This window comes from Diceros bicornis, chromosome 4, assembly GCF_020826845.1.
Source record: "Diceros bicornis minor isolate mBicDic1 chromosome 4, mDicBic1.mat.cur, whole genome shotgun sequence".
Taxonomy (NCBI): Eukaryota; Metazoa; Chordata; class Mammalia; order Perissodactyla; family Rhinocerotidae; genus Diceros; species Diceros bicornis.
The window spans coordinates 99,701,853-99,724,098 of NC_080743.1; the positions used below are offsets into that span (position 1 = coordinate 99,701,853).

Below are 22,246 nucleotides of genomic sequence, written 5' to 3' on the forward strand. Positions count from 1 at the left end.
TTATTATTTTTGTTTTTCCCTCAATGTCTTGAAAAAACATGTATTACTTTTACGACTACAGAGAATGTAAGTTAAAGGGTTTTCTTATTTGCTTCAAAATCAAAGGAAACACAAAATAAAAACAGAAAATGTTACTTCTCAATCCTGTCTCTGGGCCTTAACAATAACTGCTTAGTTCAACAAGACGATGATTCTGAGAGCTCTTGAGACCACAAGGAGAGATACTCCTAGGTTCCTATGGTCTCTCGAAGACAAGAATTAGTGCAGACAATTATAACTAATCTATAACTGGAAGTTTCATGTTGAGTAAATACTAGGAAAAGCTGGATACAGACCCAAATGATTTGTGGAGCACAGAGTAAAAGAAGGAAAAAAAAAAAACCAATCTAAGGACTGAGCTTAAAAGCAAAGAAAGGTCAGATAAGGCAGAAAAACCAAAAGATGAGAAAAGGTCCAGTTTCTTTCCTGAAGGAAAGAAGATAAGCACGGAAAAACTGAAGATGCTATCTCAAAAGAAGGAGAATTTAATTTTTTTCTCATTTTAAATAAAATTCATGCTCAGACAAGCAGGAAGAAATTCAAAGGAAAACCCTTGACAAGGATAAACAGGAGAATCCAAAGAAGCCAGACTTGCAACGAAGGCGGCTGAAATCAAAGATGCCTACTCTCTCTGGACAAGCTGGGCAAGAAGCCGAATTAGAGCAGCACAATGGAAACACTGGTCTGGCAGAAGCAGCTAAATGTACAGCTGCAGAAGGCACAAGCCATTAATTCCTTGCAGAAGCACTGGCCCTTTGGCTTACCAATATAATGACTGCCACCTCTCTACATGTGAGGCAGCAGTACATGGTGACGTGAAAGGATGACACAGGGGAAGCAGGCTGCCTAGGCTCAAATCCCAATTTGGCCACCAACCAGCTATATAATCTTGAGTCAATTGTTTAACCCCTCTGCCCATGTTCTTATCTACAAATGGAGATGATAAAACCAGCAACCATCTTAAAAGAGTTGTTGTGATGGTTAAATAGGTTTATACATGTAAAGTATAGCATAGTCCCTGGGCATGGTTAGCACTCATTTTAGTATTAGTTATAATTATTGTTACTTCTATTACTGCTGTGAATCTTAGAATAAAAAATTGGTACCTAGTCAGCTGCCACACCATTAGTACAGTTTCTCCCAGGAGTAATAAGTTTTTACAAACTACTGTCTATTTGCAAGGTGCCTGATGAGTTGTATTAATTATCCTCTCCTTTTCTCAGAGAGGCATCTTGCAGTCAAGTATAAGAGGTACAGAGATGGTAAAAAGTAATTTGGCTAGAATCATCATTGATGTTAAAACCATCAGATGAATGACTGAATTGCCACCCAACATTTGTATGACAACACCATACATAAGAACATATAGAGGGTTCAGACTGTCACCACCCTAATCTGGGGGAGTCAATATTGGCATCACTTTCGGTGGGCTGACTAGATATTATGTATTTCCTGATGTGATGCAACATGATGTACCCGACATCACCTATTATGCACTGTCAAAAATATATAACTTGAATATATTTGGCCTTTAGAACCAACTTCCAATTTACAGGAAATACAGGATACAGGAAGAAGTTAAACAACAACACAAAGAAGCAACTAGACAAATCCAGACAGTGGGACAATCTGCAGGACAACTGGTCTAGTCTATTCAACAAATCAGTGTCATGGAAAAGGAACAGTACTAGATTAAAGGCGACTTAAGGGATAGAAAACCAGCGTGCATTAGATACTGGCTTGGGTAAACCAGTTGTCAAGGACAATTAGGGAAATGTTTACATAGCCGGGGTATCAGATGAAACGAAAATTTAGTAAAACGGAAAGGAGAAGATCTTGACTAAAATAACAGATTATACAATAGTATGTACAATATAATCTGTTTTTTAATTATGTTTTTGCTTCCTATATTTTCTAATTCTTTACAAAGCACATGTACTATAAAATTTAAAAAGATTATTCAAAAGAATAGAGAGCAGGGAAGAAGAGAGAAAAAAAGGGAGGGGGAGAAGGATAGGCAGAGAAAAGGGAGGGGGAGAGGAAGAAGAGGGGGAGTCGGGGAGAGAGAAGCAGGTTTTGAGTTCATTATCCTTAAAGCTCAGATTATGACCAGGTTCAACAATCTGATTTGGCAACAACTATTTTCTAAAGATATCACCTATAAATCCTGAAGCATGGGTGGTAGGGTGATATGGTAGAAAGAGCATGGGAATTCAAATTCCAATGCCACCACTTCGTGGTCTTACTAAAGAGTATTTTATCAATGTGAGCTTTAATTTTTTCAACTATACAATTGAAAGAAAAAGAACCGTCCTATATAATGTTCATAGCAGCATTATTCATAATAGCCTCCAACTGGAAACTACCCAAATGCCATCAACAGCAGAATGGATAAAACTGAAATTCTCATGTTCCAGGAACCCCCTCAGCCCCAGGCAAACTGGGACCACTGGTCATCCTGGCTGCTGCCCACTGTAGAGGAGACAGAATTTGGAGTTCAGAGCCTGCCAAGTTAAAGGGGTTTGATAAATATCCTGGGGTTTCCCTGGAAACCCCAGAAAGATCAGGCCTTAATCGAGTATGTTCCAGGACTAAGGGCAAAACCAAAGTAGACCCACTTTAACAAAGCATAAAACCAATTCACCACAAGTTCAAGGTGATCAAGCAATAATTTAACTGCTTACTAGAATAAAACGTAACACTCTTTAGAGGAAGATAGGCACATCTAGAGTCCCTATAATGTATCTACAACGTCCAATATGTCATAAAAAGTTAGATGTGAAAAAATAAAGAAATGTGTTCCATGGTCAAGAGAACAATCAATAAATAGAAACAGAACCACAGATGATGTAGACATTGAAAATAGCAGATAAGAATTTTTAAATAATTGCCAAATATGTTTCAAAAATAATGAGTGAAAAGAAGGGAAATTTCAGGAGTTATATGAAAACTGTAAAAAAGAACCAAATGGAAATCATAAAACTAAAAATATCTGAAATAAAAAAATTTATTGGGGGGCCGGCCCCATGGCTTAGCAGTTAAGTGCGCGCACTCTGCTACTGGCAACCTGGGTTTGGATCCCAGGTGCGCACCGATGCACTGCTTGTCAGGCCATGCTGAGGCAGCGTCCCACATACAGCAACTAGAGGATATGCAACTATGACATACAACTATCTACTGGGGCTTTGGGGAGAAAAAGGGGAAAAAAGGAGAAAAAAGGAGGAGTATTGGCAACAGATGTTAGCTCAGGGCCAGTCTTCCTCAGCAAAAAGAGGAGGATTGGCATGAATGTTAGCTCAGGGCTGATCTTCCTCAAAAAAAAAAAAAATTTATTGGATGGTATTAAAAGATTGGACGCAACAAAAGAAAGGATTGGTGAGGGGCCGGCCCCGTGGCTTAGTGGTTAAGTGCGTGTGCTCCACTACTGGCGGCCCGGGTTCGGATCCCGGGCGCGCACTGACGCACCGCTTCTCCGGCCATGCTGAGGCCACGTCCCACATACAGCAACTAGAAGGACGTGCAACTATGACATACAACTATCTACTGGGGCTTTGGGGAAAAACAAAAAATTGGCAATAGATGTTAGCTCAGAGTCGGTCTTCCTCAGCAAAAAGAGGAGGATTAGCATGGATGTTAGCTCAGGGCTGATCTTCCTCACCAAAAAAAAAAAAGAAAGAAAGAAATGATTGGTTAACTTTAGAAATCATCTAAACTGAAGTGCACATACACATCAAAAAGCTTGCCTCAATGACCTGTGGGACTGTATCAAGCAGTCTACCAAACACGCAATAGGAGTCAAGGCAAGAAGAGAAAATGGGACAGAAAAAATATTTGCCAGAAATTTTCCCCAACTGAGGAAAAATACAGCTCCAGGATATTTAGATATTGTACTTCTCCAAGCCAAATAAATGCAATGAAAATCACACTTAGACTCATCACAGTCAAACTGGTGAAAACCAAAGATAAAGAAAAAATACTCAAAGAGCCCCTAAGCTCCCAGAACATGAAATACAAGTGGACAACAATTAGAATTACAGCTGACTTCTCATCAGAAACAACGGGGGCCAGGAAAAAAAAGAATGACGTATTTAAATTGTTGAAAAAATATCATATGATTCCATTTATATAAATTAAAAAAAAAAAACAGGCAACTACTTGTGTTAGAAGTCAGAATACTGGCTACCTTTCAGGGGTACTGAATGGAAAGGGCAAAAGGGTGGCTTCTGGGATACTGGTAACATTCTTTCCTTTATCTGCATGCTAATTACATAGTTTTAAAAGTTAAGGGAAAAAAACCTGAAAAGATTAGAGAAAATATACATTTAGGACCTACTACAATATATATCTATAGCAGGCATTTTATGAAAGCTTGTTATTAGTATTATTATTATCATCATCCCACAGATAGTTTTGGAGGATCTAACTGGACTGAAAAGTGGACTGGGAAGCCCCAAGCTCCCTGTGGGGGCAAACTTGACTCCTCAATTCAATTTTAAGCTCTTTTTTACACCTAGCATAAGCTGTCTTTATAATAATCACTAAAATATTGACAGAATAGTTTTCTAGTTTCTACTTTATAGGAGGTTGCATTTGGACACTTTTGTTTTCTATCCACTATACCTCTCTTTCCCATACTCCATATATATATATTTTTTTTGGTGACGAAGATCAGCCCTGACCTAACATCTGATGCCACGCCTCCTCTTTTTTTTTTTTTTTTTTTTTTTTGCTGAGGAAGGTTGGCCCTGGGCTAACAACTGTGCCCATCTTCCTCTACTTTACATGGGACGTCACCATTGCATGGCTTGACAAGCGGTGCATCGGAGCGTGCCCAGGATCTGAACCTGCAAATCTCGGGCCGCCACAGCACAGCGTGCGCACTTAACTGCTGCGCCACTGGGCCGGCTCCCCATACTCCACATTTTTAACTTGTCTTTTTCAAATTCTCGTAATTGTCCCTTGATCTATAAAGATCGAAGTACCATTACACCTTTGAATGTTCTAAACACAGCACCGTGGGCTCTTTTAGAAAAGGCTGATAGATACCCAAGACCTAAAACACCAAAAAGGCAAACATATAAACTAACTGAAGCAAAAGACTGCAGATATCTTTGATGCACACATTCCCTCTGAGCTGAATCTTCCTAAGCTAGAAAAAAGCCTGGACCACCCAGAGAGAAGCCTCAAGGGAGAGGATACAGACGCTGCTGACCTAGCGTCACAGAAACCAAAGCTGAAGCGCCACAAACAGCACTAGCTGCAGAGCTCCCCTCAGTGTTGGCTTTGGCAGCAAACCTGAGGCCCCTTATCGGCAGAGACACCTGTGAAGCGGCTGGCAGCCTTCCATCCCGTACTCAGATAAGCTCACACCCCATTCTTCTCTCCAAAGAGGGCCTCTTCATCAGATGTGGCACATAAAGCTCAATTAATCAGAACAGACTTTCTACTACCAACAAGATAAACTGGGCAACTGGTACAGCTGTCTGTAAAGCACAGCACGACCGCTAGTGTACACAGCGTCAGTGACCACGTTACAAGGTGGAGGAAATTCAATCAATAACAGATACTGAGTTCCCTGAGGAGGCGTAGGGTGGACAGGGGAAGAGAGGGAGCAGTAATCAATCATCTACTCCTGCCAAAGATGTCTCCAAGTTAAACCCTTTCTCAAGAGGGCAGAACACAACCTTTGGGAATCCATTCTTTCTCCATTCATTCAATCTCCAGTATCTACTAGGGACATTCAACTCTACCAGCATTGTCCTTTTCGTATTTACGACACCACCACCACAGAACATGCCTCCTTACAGTACCATCAACCTCTCTCCCCACAAACAACTGGACTCAGACTCGTTAGGAAATCCTATCCCAATCAAAGGGGATAAACAGGTAGGTAGGTAACGTGTACTGCTTTTAGTTTCAAATCTCCTTTATCATATTTTACTGCCGGACCCATTTCCTTGGTGCCAAAGGAAATCTGACTGGTCATGGCAATTCTCTTGTGACTGATCTAGCAATGGGAAAAGGCCATGTTTAACTGAGGGCCCTGGAGAAAAGTATTAATTGAGCCTCTTACATCTCTTCCTCAAAATCCTTCCTGCAAGCCCCACTTCCTGCAGCGTGACTTATTTATCTGAAGCCAGATTTACCATTTGTCACTCTCCAAGAATAAAGTAGGGAAACCACAACGGCTTGCCTACACAACCAGCCCAGATGCTTTCACACTGTCTGCTATAGGGGCAAACACAGCTCTCATACAGATAGACAGGATCCTACTGCTTCAGATGTCCTCTGTGCTCTTGGGTTTCCCCAAGATGGAAACCAGAGTATCTATAGCAGTGGTTCTCAACCCTGGCTCTGTGCAAGATTCACCTCGGTCCTATCCCAGAGACTGATTAAATTGCCCTGGGGTGGGGCCTTGGCATGGTATTTTTAAATTATCTTTTAAATCAACTTTAATTAGGCATAATTTACTTACAATAAAATGTACACATTTTAAGCGTACCATATGATAAGTTTTAACAAATGCACACACTCATGTAACCACTACCATAATAAAGACTGTGTAACATTTCCATAACCCCTACAAGTTCCCTTGTGTCCCTTTGCAGTCAACCTCACACCCAACCCTGGCCCCAAGACAATCACTGATTTGTTTTCTATCACTATAGATTAGAGTTATCTTTTCTAAAATTTCATACAAATGGAATTACAGAATGTACTCATTGTGTCTGGCTTCTTTTTATCAGTATAATGTTTTTGGAATTCATCTACATTATTTATCTATCAGCATTTCATTTCTTTTTATTGCTGAGTAGTATTCATATATGAATATACCATAATATGTTTTTCCATTCATCTGATGATGGACATTTGGGTTGTTTCCAGTTTTGGCTATGATGAATAAAATATTGGTTTCCTATGGCAGCTATAACAAATTACTGCAAATCTCGTGGCTTAAAACAATATGCATTTATTCTCTTATAGTTCTGGAGGTCAGAAATCCAAAACAAATTTCACTGAGCCGAAACCAAAGTGTCAGCAGGGTTGTGCTCCCTCAGGAGGCTCTCAGGGAGAATTCGTTTCCTTGCCTTTTCCAGCCTCTAGAGCTGCATTCCTTGACTCGTGGCCTCCTGCTCCATCTTCAAAGCCAGTGGCCTAGCATCTTCTCTCTGTGACTGCTTCCCTCCGCTTCTGTCACATGGCCTTCTTCTCTTTTGTCTGTAATCACCCTCCACCTCACTCTTATAAGGACACTAGTGATTGCATTTAGGGCCCACTTGGATAATCAAGCATAATATCCCCATCCCAAGATCCTCAAATTCATCATATGTGCAAAATCTTACACGGATAAGGTAACATTCACAGGTTCCAGGGATTAGAACATGGACATCTTGGGGGGGAACCATTATTCAGCCTACAACAAAAGCTATTATAAATATTCAGGTACAAGTCTTTGTGTAGATACATGCTTTTATTTCTCTTGGGTAAATACCTAGACATGCAATTGCTAGGTCATATGGTAAATGCATATTTAACTTTATAAGAAACTGCCAAACTATTTTCTAAAGTGGTTGTACCATTTTACATTCTCATCAGCAGCATATGAGAATTCATCCATTCTCATTAACACTTGGTATTGTCAGTATTTTTAATTTTTTTGTGCGTGTGTGAGGAAGATTAGCCCTGAGTAACATGTGATGCCAATCCTCCTCTTTTTGCTGAGGAAGATTGGCCCTGGGCTAACATCCGTGCCCATCTTCCTCTTCTTTATATGGGATACTGCCACAGCATGGCTTGATAAGTGGTGCATCAGTGTGTGCCCAGGATCCGAACTTGCAAACCCCAGGCTGCTGCCGTAGCAGAGCATGTGCACTTAACTGCTACACCACTGGGCTGGGTCCAGGGTTTTTAATTTTAACCATTCTAGTGAGTAGGTAGCATATCTCCTTAGAGTTTTAATTTGCATTTCCCTGATGATTAATGATATTGAGCATCTTTCCACATGCTTATTGGCCAGTTATATATCTTCTTTAGTGCAGTGTCTATTAAAATCTTTTGCCTATTTAAAATATTTGGGATACTTTGTCTACTTATTATTAAGTTACATGTATTGCAAATATATTCTCCCAGTCTGTGGCTTGTCTTTCATTTTCCTAACGATATCTTTCCAAGAGCAAAAGTCCAAGAATTGGTGAAGTCCAATTTATCTTCTTTCTTTTATAGTTCATGCTTTTCATATCCTAAGAAATCTTTGTCTATTCAAGGTCACAAAGATTTTTTTTAAAACTCCCCAAGTGACTCTCATGCACAGGCAAAGTTGAGAACTACTGGTCTATTGGGAATCTGACCTAGCTTTCTCAATTTAACTTGACATTCTGCCATAGAACCTTAGGGTAATAGAGGTAAAACAGGGGTACAGTTAACTGAAATAATGTAAAAACAAGGATGCAATTGAGAGTCTCAGGACTGTATGAACTGACCGGCTTCCAAGCCTAAGTGTGAGCAGCTGTTAGAGGCTAGAAATAGTGAGTTGAAAAGGAATGTCAGAGGTACTTGTGGTGTGTTCCAACTAAACGAAAGGAGAAAGAGAGAACAGGATTGTCCTCTCCCCTGTAGGAAAAAGCACACCCAAGTTTATTTCAGTTTAAACTGAAAAAGTAGGAAAGATTATTTCTATTCTTAGTGGGATTCTTTAGAATATGCCTCTTACAGAGATGACATGGAGCTGGGAGTCAGACTTGTCAGTGTTTGGCCCCTGTTTCTGAAGCCACTGCATTAAACAAATGAAGTTGGCAGCAATAATATTTGCCCAAACCTTGGTTCCAACAGAGGTTAGACAGACTGAGCTTTCATTACATGAAAGGAGATGTCAGGAGCACCAAATGGGCTCAATTTCCCCTGGAGTCTTAGACAAAGTGGGTCTGTTTCTAAGCTGTGGACAGGAGGCTACTTTCTCTAGATGTTATATTTAGCTAAAGGAATCTCCACCATGGCTTCATGCAAGATGTAAAATATGTCCTAGCAGACATAACCACAAACCAGAGGGCCAGCAGGGAGCATCCCTCAAGGGGGTTCAGGAGCACAGAGGGGCCAATTGTGCAGCCACCCCAATATCCCCAGATTAGCTGAATTAGCTGTGAGCCAGATTTTTGGCCAGTTCTCACATTTAGTAAGTCTTTGTTTCTCTCTTACTAGAGATTCTGCCCCTGGGGAGAAAAACATGCTGCCCTATTTCATTCCCAACTTCCAGCTGCTTGCCCAGACACCAGGTAGGAGAAACAACCCAATGTTGATGTTTAACACCTCCATACCCTTTGAAGGTTTGTGTGCAAGAGAAAAGGTTAGGTTAATTCTGTAACTGAGCGAAATATCTGGATTCAGTAGAAAACAGTAAGAAAATGTGGAATACCCTCTACTCTGCACACCATGCCTACAGAGTCCTAACAGAACATGTAGATGGAAACCTCGGGTTCTAGAACCAGATGACCAGATTTAAATACTAGCCTCACCTGTTTTTTGCTTAATCTCTCTAAGCCTCAGTTTCCTCCTTCATAAAACAGGGATAATAATAGCAACTACCTTATAGAATTATTGTTGGGATTAAACAAAATAATGCATATAAAGTATTTAACACCGTATCTGGCACATAAGCGTTCAAAAATATTAGTTTTGACTATCATAACCCTTGCCAGTGAATCATTTAGTTCTATAGATTTAAAAAAAAAGAATTCAAAAAGGAAGAAAACCCATGACTTTTGCCAGTGACAGATTCAAATTCACACGAGCTCAGGTAAATTTTCATAGGTGTTTACAGCTGAACCAGAAATAAAGGTATCTTTTCTGAAGTCTGTGTCTCCAGAGAAATGTGGATTTTCCTTTTGCTGTTGGAACCAAATTTAGAGGTAAAATAAAAGGTATATCTAGTTTATACATTTGGATTCCAGTTTGGCGTTTCTTGGTTGCTGGCCATTATAGATAACAGAATCTAAAAAAATGCTTCATTCCTCAAGAAATTTGGTCTTCAATTGCTTAAGCTGGCCCCCTCTCCAAACCCATACCCACTTTTGTTTGTCCTTGTCTCGAGGACTGCAATTTATCTATCACAATTTCACAAAGGTCACCCAAAAACCAGAAGGAAGCCCCCAGTGTAAGATACCCTTGTCATCAAAGAATTACAGTATACTAGATTTCAAAGGCAGCATGGAAATCATATGGCCCATACACTTTTTTTAAACTTCATGGAACTGAGGCACAGAAAGGAGAAGTAACTGTCCAAGGCTTCAGAGGTACTGGCAGAGCTGAGACCAAGAGAAAGGGTCACTTGGAAAAGGCCTCTGCTCCGAAAGCAGAAAGCAAACTCCGGGAAGCTTTGCATAACTGACAGGGTGGCCAGGTACATTCCTTAGATATCTTAGCTGATTACTATAACTTAACCAGTGGGATTCTAATTCTTCATGTACAACACACTCTAAACAAAAGAGATGGAAAAACTGAGGTCTGGAGAGAGAACGCTTCTTCGCCCATTAATAGAAAGCAGAGCGGCTCTCACCCAGCCAAAACAGGATTAATCTACTCTTATGGTCAGCCCAGCCAGCTTCTACCTTAGAGTCCTCTGCCTTCATTGGACCCCAAGGGAGAGAGAAAAGAGACTATGCACCCTGTGGGACAGTAGACATTGGCTATTCAACAATCCTATGCATATCTCTAATCAATAATATTTTAATTGATTATAAAGTTACAAAGTTAAAGAGAAAATGTTGTAAAGGTCAAGGAAAAGTCCTATGATCTGCAACTATATACAACAATATGAATAAATCTCACAAACATAATGTTGAATGAGAGAAACCAGACACAAAAGAATACATACTGTATGATTCTATTTATATAAAGTAGGAAACCAAGCAAAACTAGTCTCTGCTGTTAAAAGTCAGGACAGTTGTTATCCTTAGGAGTTGGGACCCCCCCTCCCAACCCCCCGATGACTAGAAGGGAGCATGAGAGGGGCTTCTGGAGTATTTAAATATTCTGTTTCTTAATCTGGGAGCTGGTTACCAGGTGTGCTCAGTGTGTAGAAATGCATTTAGCTGTAAGCCTACAATATGTGTACTTTTCTTCAATGAAATGTAATATATAAACAGTCCTGTGAGTAATCAGAAATTCTTCCTTATACTCCCAGCATAGAAGTACACGGCTTAAGGAGGTCAACCCTGAGACCAGGACCAGGAATATCAATCATGGGTAGATTTTCCTTCTGGAGGGGGCAAATGCTCCATATCTTGTATACATGCCTTGCATTTAGGCCTTCAGTGAAATGCGAATGGCACTTGAGGAATCAGGAACACTTGTGGCTTTGGTAACTGGCTGCCTTCAGCATGAACATCTCTGAGATCTGGAGGGGCTATAAGACTCTCTCAGCTTGGTTCTTCTCTAACCTTCTAAAGCTAGGAGAAAAGGGGGCTGAGAGATTGGGTGAAGTCTAGATAGCTGAACATCTCTCATTAAATTTTTTTCTCAGATGAACAGAGAAATGGAGGAGGAAACCATCAGCCAACCCCTTTCCCTCTTGAGATAGTCTAAGGGACTGTCAAGGTTACAGAAAAGAGCTAAGTGGTGTCTGATTACTGTCAAACTTCCACCTAAGTAGGTTTTTAAATAAGTTTTTAAATAAAAATTGTATATATTTAAGGGATACAACATGATCTGATATACGTACATATACAAAGCGAAATGATTACTGCAGTCAAGCTAATTAACATATTATCTCCTCACATAGTTACCTTTTTTGTGTGTGTGCAAAGAGCACCTGAAATCTACTGTCTTAGCTATTTCCAATATTCAATACAGTAATATTAACTACAGTCATTAATTTTAGTCACATACACACGTCACCAAGTGTTGCAGAATAATTCAAAGTAATGACAAGCAAGCTAGAGCAGATGCTGGAAACCATGAGATGGTGACAAGTACCCTCATCCCTAACTGAAGAATGGCCCCAACCACAGCACAGCCGGGCCACTAAAAATAGCCAGTGAGCTCTGGGAGGAGTTATCTTTCTCTCTCTTCTTTTCATTGTCAGATGACTATACCCTTAATATCCTGTCTCTAAGACACAGAGAAAGCCCCTTCACAGATGCACTTATGTAGATGGAGGATTCCAAACCAGTTCTTTTTTCATGCTGGTATAAACAGAAGAAATTGGGTTCTAACTCCAGACCTACTGAGATCTGTCTGGAAAGCTTCCTAAGGTTAAGAATTGGAAAACTAACCAAGAGCTATGGCTATTATCAACCACAGTCCTGTTTACTGAAGTCCTTTCTCTCCCAATCTCAAATTTTAACACTGGATCTTGTCAATTGGAAACCAATGAATTCCCTATATATGAAACCAATGAAATAGCCCTATATATGCTCTTTATACCGATTGTGGGAAGATTATTTGCCTTCTGAAAAGTTTTCTGGGGATGTTAGAGCTTGAATATTAGACATGGCATATCATGTACAATGTTGGGGCTTTTGCCACCATTTGTAACCAAAACTCATGAATAAATGACTCCATTGAGAGCTCAGGTTGAGACAGCTTAGAAAACAGGTTCCTGAGTTTCCAAGAGGCTAGTTTCACTAGTGACAGGTATGGTGAATTTGGTACAAATTTCTTAAGATTATCACAATTAATTTTAAATTTTTCCTTGGTCAAATTTTTCAACTTACACCCAAGGAATGGTGGCAAACAACTGAGCTTCAGAAAGCACTCAGGGACCCAAAGACAAAGGTACGCTGTGATAAGAATAACCAAATTCATGAGTTCACCTAGGCCAAGATGACAACTTGGAAAGAGAACTAAACCAAAAACATAAAGATACATACATGAACTTGGTAAATGAACTGGAAGAGGAAAACATGAAACAACACTGAAGGTCCCCAAATCTAAACAGATTCACAAATCACTGAAGGATATCGACCAAACACAGTCATTATTAATGTACACAGATTATGAATTACACTGCCAGTCCTGGAGTTGTACCTTGCAAATGGTTACCTTCCTGGGGCTACTATTAATTCAGCTCAGAAAGGAAGAAAAGAACGCCAATTCAATATTTTTTCTCCATGAGTACATGGTAGGGAATGACCAATGGAAAGCCTTTTAAGTATGCCAATAAGATATTCTTTCTCTTATTTACAAGATCGTGTCACTGCTCCACCCAAGTGTCTCTGTGACTAGAAGATGCTTTACCTTTTTAAAGAGTCTTCCTGAGTCCTCGCTGACTTGGACAAATCGAGGAATGATATTATTCAGGTAGATGTCACTCAGAGTGGTGTGGTCCCTGCTCTCCCGCTTCACTTGGTTTAAGAGGAGATTCCAGCAGTTGACTGGAGAGAGAACATTCTGATCCTTCCTGCAGAGAAACAGCAAGAAAAAAAAAATCAATGTTGTTAACCAGCCAGGGCCAATATGTATGACTACTGTCCATGTCATAAAATCATAGCAATCAAAGCCAAACCAGAAATAACGGTATCTTTCCTAAAGCCTGAACCTCTAGTTTTCTCTTTTTCTAAAAACTCACTGGAGAAAATAAGAATAATGAGGAGAGGAAGGAGGGAGGGAGAAGGAGAAAAAGCAAGATTATCTGTAGAGCATGTACTACGTTCTAGGAACCTGGTGAAGGCTTTATAGGCATTATCTCATCTAAGCTCCATCATTTCATTGTAGGAAAAGAACTATTATCCCCATTTTACTGATTAGAAAACTGAAACTCAGGTTGTCATTTACCCACAACTAGTAAAGAGGAGTCACAGAACAGTAAGAGGGAGTCAGGGACTAGAACCACAGTCCTGCGTTGTCTGAACAGAACAGGTTAAGGCTGCCCAATTCCAAAGTCCGTCACCTTAGCCACTAAGTCACTTGGTTTGTGCCTAGGGTTAGGGACAAAAGTTAGAGATTTTGTCTAGAGAGAAAATCACGAGAGCACTACAGACTAAATCCCCACACACTTATCTTCTGTAGGATTCAATGAAGACTACCTTGGAGGCATCTGCCATCAAAAAGTCTCTAAAAACTCTTCGGTCTCACAGAACATATCTATGGAGGTTTTGATTTCATTGATTGAGCCATCATCTCATGTCCCACACAACCAACAGCACAAATCACATCTGAACACATGTATTCCTGAAACTTCTACAGCCTGAATGGAGCAGTGAAGTGCCAAACATAGATGCTCATTTCTAATGAAAACATTGTGATCCAGAAGAATTATTATTATTGTACTTAGTTCACAGCACTAATTTAAGTAACAGAAAGTTCTGCATCTGCAAGTTGGATTCCTTTAAGGAGAGAAACAGAAAGTAGTGGTTGTCTGTGATACTATTAATCAGGGTTTACCGTGCACTTGGCACACACCTGGGCCCTATACTCATGTTGCTTAACTTGAACCCTACAACAACCTGATGAAGTGGGTGTTATTTAACACATTCAGCAGATGAGGAAAGCTGAACTAAGAAAGGTTAAATATCTTGTTCAAGGTCACATAGCTAAAAAGTGGCAATGCTGGAATTCAAAACCAAGCCTTGTGGGCCGGCCCTGTGGCTTGGAGGTTGAGTGCATGAGCTCCGCTACTGGCAGCCCGGGGTTCCGATCCCGGGCACGCACCCACGCACCGCTTCTCCAGCCATGCTGAGGCGGCGTCCCACAAACAGCAACTGGAAGGATGTACAGCTATGACATACAACTATCCACTGGGGCTTTGGGGAGAAAAAGGGAAAAAAAGGAGGAGGATTGGCATGGATGTTAGCTCAGGGCTGATCCTCCTCACCAAAACAAAACAAAACAAAACACCAAGCCTTGTAATTGCAAAGAGAATGCTCTTAATCACTACAAAGAAGCAAAACCTGTTCATTCCCCTTTCCTCCCTTCCCTCCCTACAGTCAGACTCTTAATGCAAAGAAAGTGAGTTGAGGGGCCGGCCCATGGCATAGCGGTTAAGTGCGTGCGCTCCGCTGCTGGCGGCCCGGGTTCAGATCCCTGGCACGCACCGACACACTACATGTCAGGCCGTGCTGTGGCAGCGTCCCATATAAAGTGGAGGAAGATGGGCACAGATGTTAGCCCAGGGCCAGTCTTCCTCAGCAAAAAGAGGAGGATCGGCATGGATGTTAGCTGAGGGCTGATCTTCCTCACACATACAAAAATACTAACATTAAAAAAAAAAACAAGAAAGTGAGCTGAGAGCAGCTTGGTTCTTGAGTCAGCACTGCCTTCGTTCAGGGCTGGAGGCTGCCAGGCACTTGTGATTTGTAGAGCATGCAATTCAAGTTATAAGGGCTTTTCCAATTCTGTAGTAAGGTAACTATTAACAATCACATCACACCTCCTCTGGCTTCAGAACACACCAGACCATTAAATCTAATACCTGTCTAACTAGCACCAAGAAGTTTCTTCAAAACAGTGAATGTTAGAGTCCAAATTGAAACTGTTCTATACCCGCCCCCCACCCCAACCCCCTGCCCCAGGCATCACAGTTCTGTAGTCAAAATTCCTAACACTTATGTGCCGACCACTGTGGTAACATTATGTCACTTACATTTCTAGGGAAAGTAAAAGATTTCTATGGAAATAAAAAATATACACTAGCTGAGAGAGAGAGATACATGTAATTAATCCACTTCTTTCAAAATATTTAGCATCTGAAAAAAAAAAAGTGAATAGGAAACAATCCTAAACTCAAAACGGTGAGTTGAGCACATGCATTCAGTGACATCTGATGTTTCCACTGCAAGAAAACTTTCAAAGAGATTCCAAATGACTTTGTTACAAAATCCTATGTAATCTAATTTACATTTTTATTGGGTAGCAAGATATCCATGTCCTCAGTAAGCATGGAATATATCAGGCAATTATATTTGCCTTGTAAAAGGGCAGATCTCCCAAGACCTTAACTTGACAACTGGTTTCAATCTGCTTCTTACGGGTGAACATGGGTTGATGGCCTCTATTAGTTCTTTTCCTATAGTGCTTTACACACATAAAAACAATACCACAATTTTATTTCACAAACGTATAAACATTTCTATCTTAAATGAACAAAGTGCAGTATTAGGGGCTTCAGTGGTTATAGAAGTGCTGATGTCACAGGGGACAAAGGAAGACTCTAATGTAACAGAACGTGAGAGGTAGGAAGGAAGGGCCAGCTAGCTCACGAATGCACACCACAAATCACAAGAATAGGAGGAGAGACACAACCAATCTGACACCACAGAAGAGGATGCAGAGCAAAAATCCCAAGGGGACCCTCAGAAGAAAGGATGAGTAAACAAAGATGAGGTAATAAAAAGGACGGGCAAAAGTGGGAATCTTGTAAAATAAAATGCCTATCACTTAACACTAATAAATTTATATTTATTAAGAACTTCTAAGTTGCTACAAGTATTTTTATCACATGTATTTATTTCCATCCTTACAGCATGTCATGGGACAGCTATTATTGGTTTTAGTGAGCAGAAGCTTTTAAAGTGAGTTCTGAGAAACTCTGGAATTACAGAGAATCACATTTCAATTTCCAACAATATAACACATTCATTCAAATGAGCAACCCCCATTTAAATGTGCAAGAGACCCAGGCCCCAGTTTCCCTGCAGCAGACACCATCATAATGTCTCATGGGCTGCAGGGTGAGCTTCAGTGTATGCAAGCTTTGGAATGAAAAATCAAGGCATGTATCTAACTTCTGAAAAATGTGCTGTTGGTTAGAACGGATGTTGCTCTTCACAGGTTTAGTTTTTAATTCAAGCCTGTGTGCCTCCTTGGGTAAAGCTGTTCAGGTGAGCACATAACTTGACACACAGTGGCCAAGTTCAATTGCACGCCACAGAAGGCTCAGGGGCCTGTGCTGGGTTCCTGGTGGACCATGGCTGGGTAGTGAGAATGCACATGCTCAATATTGTCCCATCTCATTATCAATTGTTGTAATGCTTATTATACATTTTTGGGCTTATCCAATTAATATTTATGAAGGGGAATGGGAATAGCTGCTAGGTAATGTTAGTGATTCAATTTTAAAACAAAAATACCCTTCAAGTGTCTATCAATTTAAAACTATCTCAAGATTACAACAATTCAACTGTTTGAATCAGGCTTTTTTTGATATTGGGCAACATAAACCAGAACCAGAAATAACTTGGATGCTGAAACTGATATAAAACTGCACCTCGGGTTCATAATCCCAATTTTAGTACTGTGAGATCATAAACACAGCCTCATTGTTCTCACTGATTGACTCTGTAATAAGTACTCTTTATAAATTTGCACTTTAAAAGTAGATTTACACCAGTAAAACACTGCTTTTATCTGTTGCATCTATGGGGGTTCTATGCAAGATTTGTATTTTAAAAAAGGAGTCTATGGCTTTAAAAAATAGTATTAGATTCTGTTGTCTGTTTCTTCTAGGGGTTCCACTCTCTTACTATTACTGCAGCTTTTCATATAATATTTTTGGTGCTTTGAGAATGTATGCTTTCTCAGACATATTCCTCCTTTCAACTGAGATGTTTTAATTAATTCATTTCTTTATTCTGCCGTAGTATTTTGCCAGGAGAGGGGAAGGGCATGTGGTAGGAGAGGACACAAGTATACTGCAGAGACAATTTTCCCAGCCAACACGAACAAAGATGAAACACACTTCAGGCTGGAAAATAAGCAAGTCAACGAGACGTGATTTCATAGGAGCGCATTAAGGTCCTGCAAGAGTGGTTTCCTGCTTCAGCAGCGCTGCAGCCTTATTTTATTTGGGGCTGCTAGAGCCAAGGGAACTTCGTTTGGTTAGGAGACTGAAATTTGTCTTTATATCTTTTCCATCTATCATTTGTTTGTACAGTTTCTTTACTTCCCGCCTCTGGAGCCTCAGGTTGTGTAACACTTGGGCATTTAAAGAAAAGGGTCTGCATCCCTTAGGAATGTGCTGAACAGCTGCAAACCTCCTCAAACACTAATCCCTCAAAAGCAGACAAAATATCCAGAAGTATTTTTCTTACTTAAAAAAATTTTCAGGAGGAAGATCAAGAAAACATAATCCTGTACTTGAGAGGCAATGACTCTGGAGTCAAAAAAAAAGGAGGTCCAGAAAGTCACAAGCCGGCTACGCATCCACAGAAGAGATTTTCATTATAAATATATGGAAGGAGATAAACCTGCAGGGCTGAATCGTTAGCTTCAGATACATTAGCCAAGCTTCTCTCCTTCAACTTGGACTACTTGTAGACGGTCAACAAAACAAGCAACAAACGCTCAGAGGGAATTCTTTACAATATCTGCGACAAAGAGCTAACTCCATAAAGGCCCACGTTGGCCTCTACGTTACACTTCCTTTTTTCCATATCCCCTCTGTTTGGTTTCAGTTGTCTCACCTATAAAATGGACACACGCCCTGTCAGTGTACATCCAGCTCCCTAAAGATCTTCAAAGCATGAACCACAAAATCCTGGACGCTCTGCTGGGCTAAGTTGCCATTTAATCTTATGTTCACAGCTCTGCAGATGGGACAAGGGACACAAGCGTGGCATTATTGGATGGCTGAGCCTCTGCACTGCTCTACTGAGGTACATTTCCTTTTGGGCCAACGTCTCTGACTTGCCCACCTTGCAGGGCTGTTGTGTGGCTCAAATGAGATGCTGGATGAAAAGAATTATAAGAGTAAAGCACTAAACAAATGTGAAGAAATATTATTTTTATTTGCAAACAAACCAGGATTCAGCTTTCATCAATTTCCAACATGCTCCTCACCCGGCCCTGGGCCAGGGCCAAGAGCGCAGCCTGCTGAAAACGCACAGCCCACGGCAAATAATGGTTGGGATAAGACAGCAGCAATAGGCAATTAACCAAGCAGCTGTAAGTCTCCGGGAAGACGTGAGGTAGATATCAACGGGAGGGCAGAATTGAATCTTCCACTGTCCTTCCCCTAAGGGGCAAAGTGGAAGGATCAGTCCTGTATTCCACACGGGGCGCCGTGTGCAGAGGCAGACAGGAGGGGAGCCACAGGGCGCCCAGGCTGCTTCAGCACTTCCACCCACCCCACTGTCTCAGAAAGCCCACCGAACCTGCCAGTCTGCATGCAGAGATGGCAAATATCAAGACATCTAAGAGGAATACTGTTTCTCACTTTTAAAAATAGACATATATGTGACAATAGACAAAACTCAAAATGAGTTAAATCTGATATACATTACTGAGATCCAACTATGAAGAGGATAAAAACAGGTACATGCATAATAAACGGGATCAATTAGTGATGGTTGGACAGGAAACTAGTGACAAGGGGGAGGCTGGATTTGTAAATCTAAATTCCCTCCTGGCACCTTGATTAAAATGAAATGAACTGAGGCAGCCAGAGATTATTTTATTCAGATGAGTGTTATTAGCCTTTCTGGCTTATTTTCTCTATTATGCATTTTGCTGATGCTGACAGAAGCAGACGGGCTGGATGGAAAGGCAGAGCCGCAGCGGATTTATGGTTTGACAGTGCCATGCATAAAATCAGACCCTTGCTGACCCAGATAAGCCAGAGGATGGATTGGATTTGCTGGGGAAAGTGTTAAAAGAAGGAGGGGGAAAAAGATTGCCAAGGTAGGAACTGACTTGAAAAAGATTCTGCCTGTAATGGTGGCTGCTGGGTGGTGGTGATCCAGTAGCACACTGGCTGCCTGGAGACATCTTTCAAAGACAGGTGGACAGGCAGGCAGGCAGGGGGCAGGCACACTTCTCTGGGCTTATCACAGCTCCCGCTGCAGCTCTCCCAGCAACGAGATCAGAGTAAGAGTTCAGAGACAGAAAGAGAAAAGGCCGAAAGGCAATAATGTATCTTCTATGTATGGAGAAATGAGCTTTCAAATTTCAGAGACAAGTTAATACCACAAATTGTCTTCAGTAGCCATGACAGATGATTAGAAAGTATTCAAGCAGTGGTGTACCTACCTTGCTGAAAATAGCCTAAATTGCCCCGTATAATCAGGTTTGGGGGAAGAGCCGTATGGAAATGGAATTCTTGTGGCTCTGGATTAGTTCCAAGAAGCACAGCCACACCCTGGGGATAATGGCAGGTCCAAGAGCTGGGAGCTTAGGAATCTGCTTTGAAGTTGAGAACTGGACTAGCACCATGTCTGACATCTTAATAACTATTTCCTGGATTATAGGACCAAGGTTCCTCTGGGCTAGGTCAGAGAACTGGGAGTGGTTCCTAAATATAAGCTGTTGTAGAATCTAACTTGGAAATGTCTCCATCAACTTTTGTCAGGTGAGAGACTTTGCCTTCCCTTCAATCACCCCCACCTACCCCTTGTTCATGGTGGGGAGAGGAGGTTGGAGGTTCTTCGAATCACTCAAGACAGCTCTGTGGACCCCATGAGACCAGACATGGTAAGGGGGGTCTACCCAAGATCTGAATCTCTATCATCCAGATTTCTTGCCTAGATTTCTGACATCTTATTGTCCAAGCTCCTTCCCTGAGTCCCTGATCTCTAAAGTATTATTTCATTCATTCATTCATCAAATATTGATAGAGCACCTACTATGTATCAGGCACAGTTCTGGGCACTAGGGACAAAAGGGGCAACATTCTTGTTTCTGATCCGCTTCTCCCATGTTTGCAGACTTCCTGGATCCAAGACATGGCTTTCCTGCTCCTAGACTGTCCATCAGCCACAAATCACATCTTATCTTGGTCTTGATGCTTGTGTGTACACAGGCTTAGATGAACCATTGTGAAACCCTGATTTTGCTGACTTATAAGATCTGCCTGCCCATCAATCCTCGCTATAGCTTCTGCAGACCTGGGATCTTCCCTTCGTTTACACCCCACATCTTACCACTAGCATTCTCAGAACTATAGAGAGGTATAAACAAAGAGGCTACTAAACCTTCCTTGTGCACTCTGGGTACGATCTAAATGCTAGAGAACAAACACTATGCACTATACTCTAATATGATCCTCAGAACTAAGGGCCTAGAAATTCACTTAGGTATTAAATTTCCTCCCTGCAAGTCCCCCAAAAGAGGCTGTGATCACATCAAGAGGTCTAAAAGGAGCTGACTAATTCATTTAATTAAAATAAAACATCATAGCAAAAGCAAAAGACGTAACAAAGGTATGATTGATGACCGAGGAACAAAAAAAATAATATATATTTCTCAGTTTAAAAAGATTTGACAACCATCTATATTAACAGTTGGATCCACATATTCCATAGAATAACCTGTGAACAACTCTACAATTATATCTTCATTTTTTTCTTCTCTAGTTAATTAAGATGTCACCAGAAACCCCATAAGTAATTACAGCACATGACAAACACAGAGAGAAAAAAAGTATATGCAGATGTCTTAGCAGATTTTTTAAATGAATGAAATCCTGGGAGATGACTGAGACAGACAGTCTGGTTCACCCCTGGTAGTTCATTCTAGAGAAATAAATACCTGTCTGTGCTAAACTGGAATGACATCACTTGGAAATCCACACACTTATTTTCAATGCAGTAACCACTACCTTGGGAGTAGGCATCTCCCTGGCACCTCGCATGAGCAGAGAAGCTTGATCTACAGCCAGTAACTCCTACTGCATGGCAAATGGTACTTAAATATGCCAAGTACCAACAAGCGCCTAGGAAGAAAGGGTACCCCTAAGATTCAGACCTCTCTTCCCGAATATCTGTTAATGGGACAATGAGTTCCTTTACGTGGTTTGTCATAACAATAAGGAAGGAGGAATACAGTAATATGACTTAATTCTGTGAAACTATAGAGCTAAATGGAATGAAGTCTAAATAGTCATCAGATGAGCTGCATGCATCCTTATCAGTTCTCATGTGTTATTTTGATATTTATCTTGCCTTATTGGAAGGAAGACTCTTGAGAACAGAGTATATTTTGGAATATCCAATGAATATCTACCACCAAGAATGGGTGGGTACTTAATCAGCATTTACTAATGACAGATGCCACAGCCACAGAAATCCTCCAAGTGTTGAGCACAGTAAGACAATTCATTTAATGAATAGTTAATATTGTCAGTTTCCATCAATCTAGCCTAATCAGCTGCTGCAGCGTGTACCTGGGTGGCCGCTGAGTGACTGAATGTGTACGCCCATTGGCTCGTGTGCTCTAAATTACAGCATATTATTAATCATGCTGATACTCTGCTGGCAAAGTTTTAAAGGGTTGGGTGGAATAA

The 22,246-nt window shown here is 40.9% G+C and overlaps 1 protein-coding gene across 9 annotated transcripts in view; it reads right to left on the bottom strand.

The window, feature by feature from the left end:
* The window catches only part of SRGAP2 (SLIT-ROBO Rho GTPase activating protein 2), a 240,341-nt gene that overhangs the window by 104,986 nt on the left and 113,109 nt on the right, over window positions 1-22,246 (bottom strand). For all 9 annotated transcript variants that reach the window (XM_058540199.1, XM_058540198.1, XM_058540197.1 and 6 more), the window contains exon 4: window positions 13,270-13,432. In XM_058540199.1, the coding sequence (XP_058396182.1) occupies window positions 13,270-13,432 (163 nt within the window). The remainder of the gene's footprint in view (window positions 1-13,269; window positions 13,433-22,246) is intronic.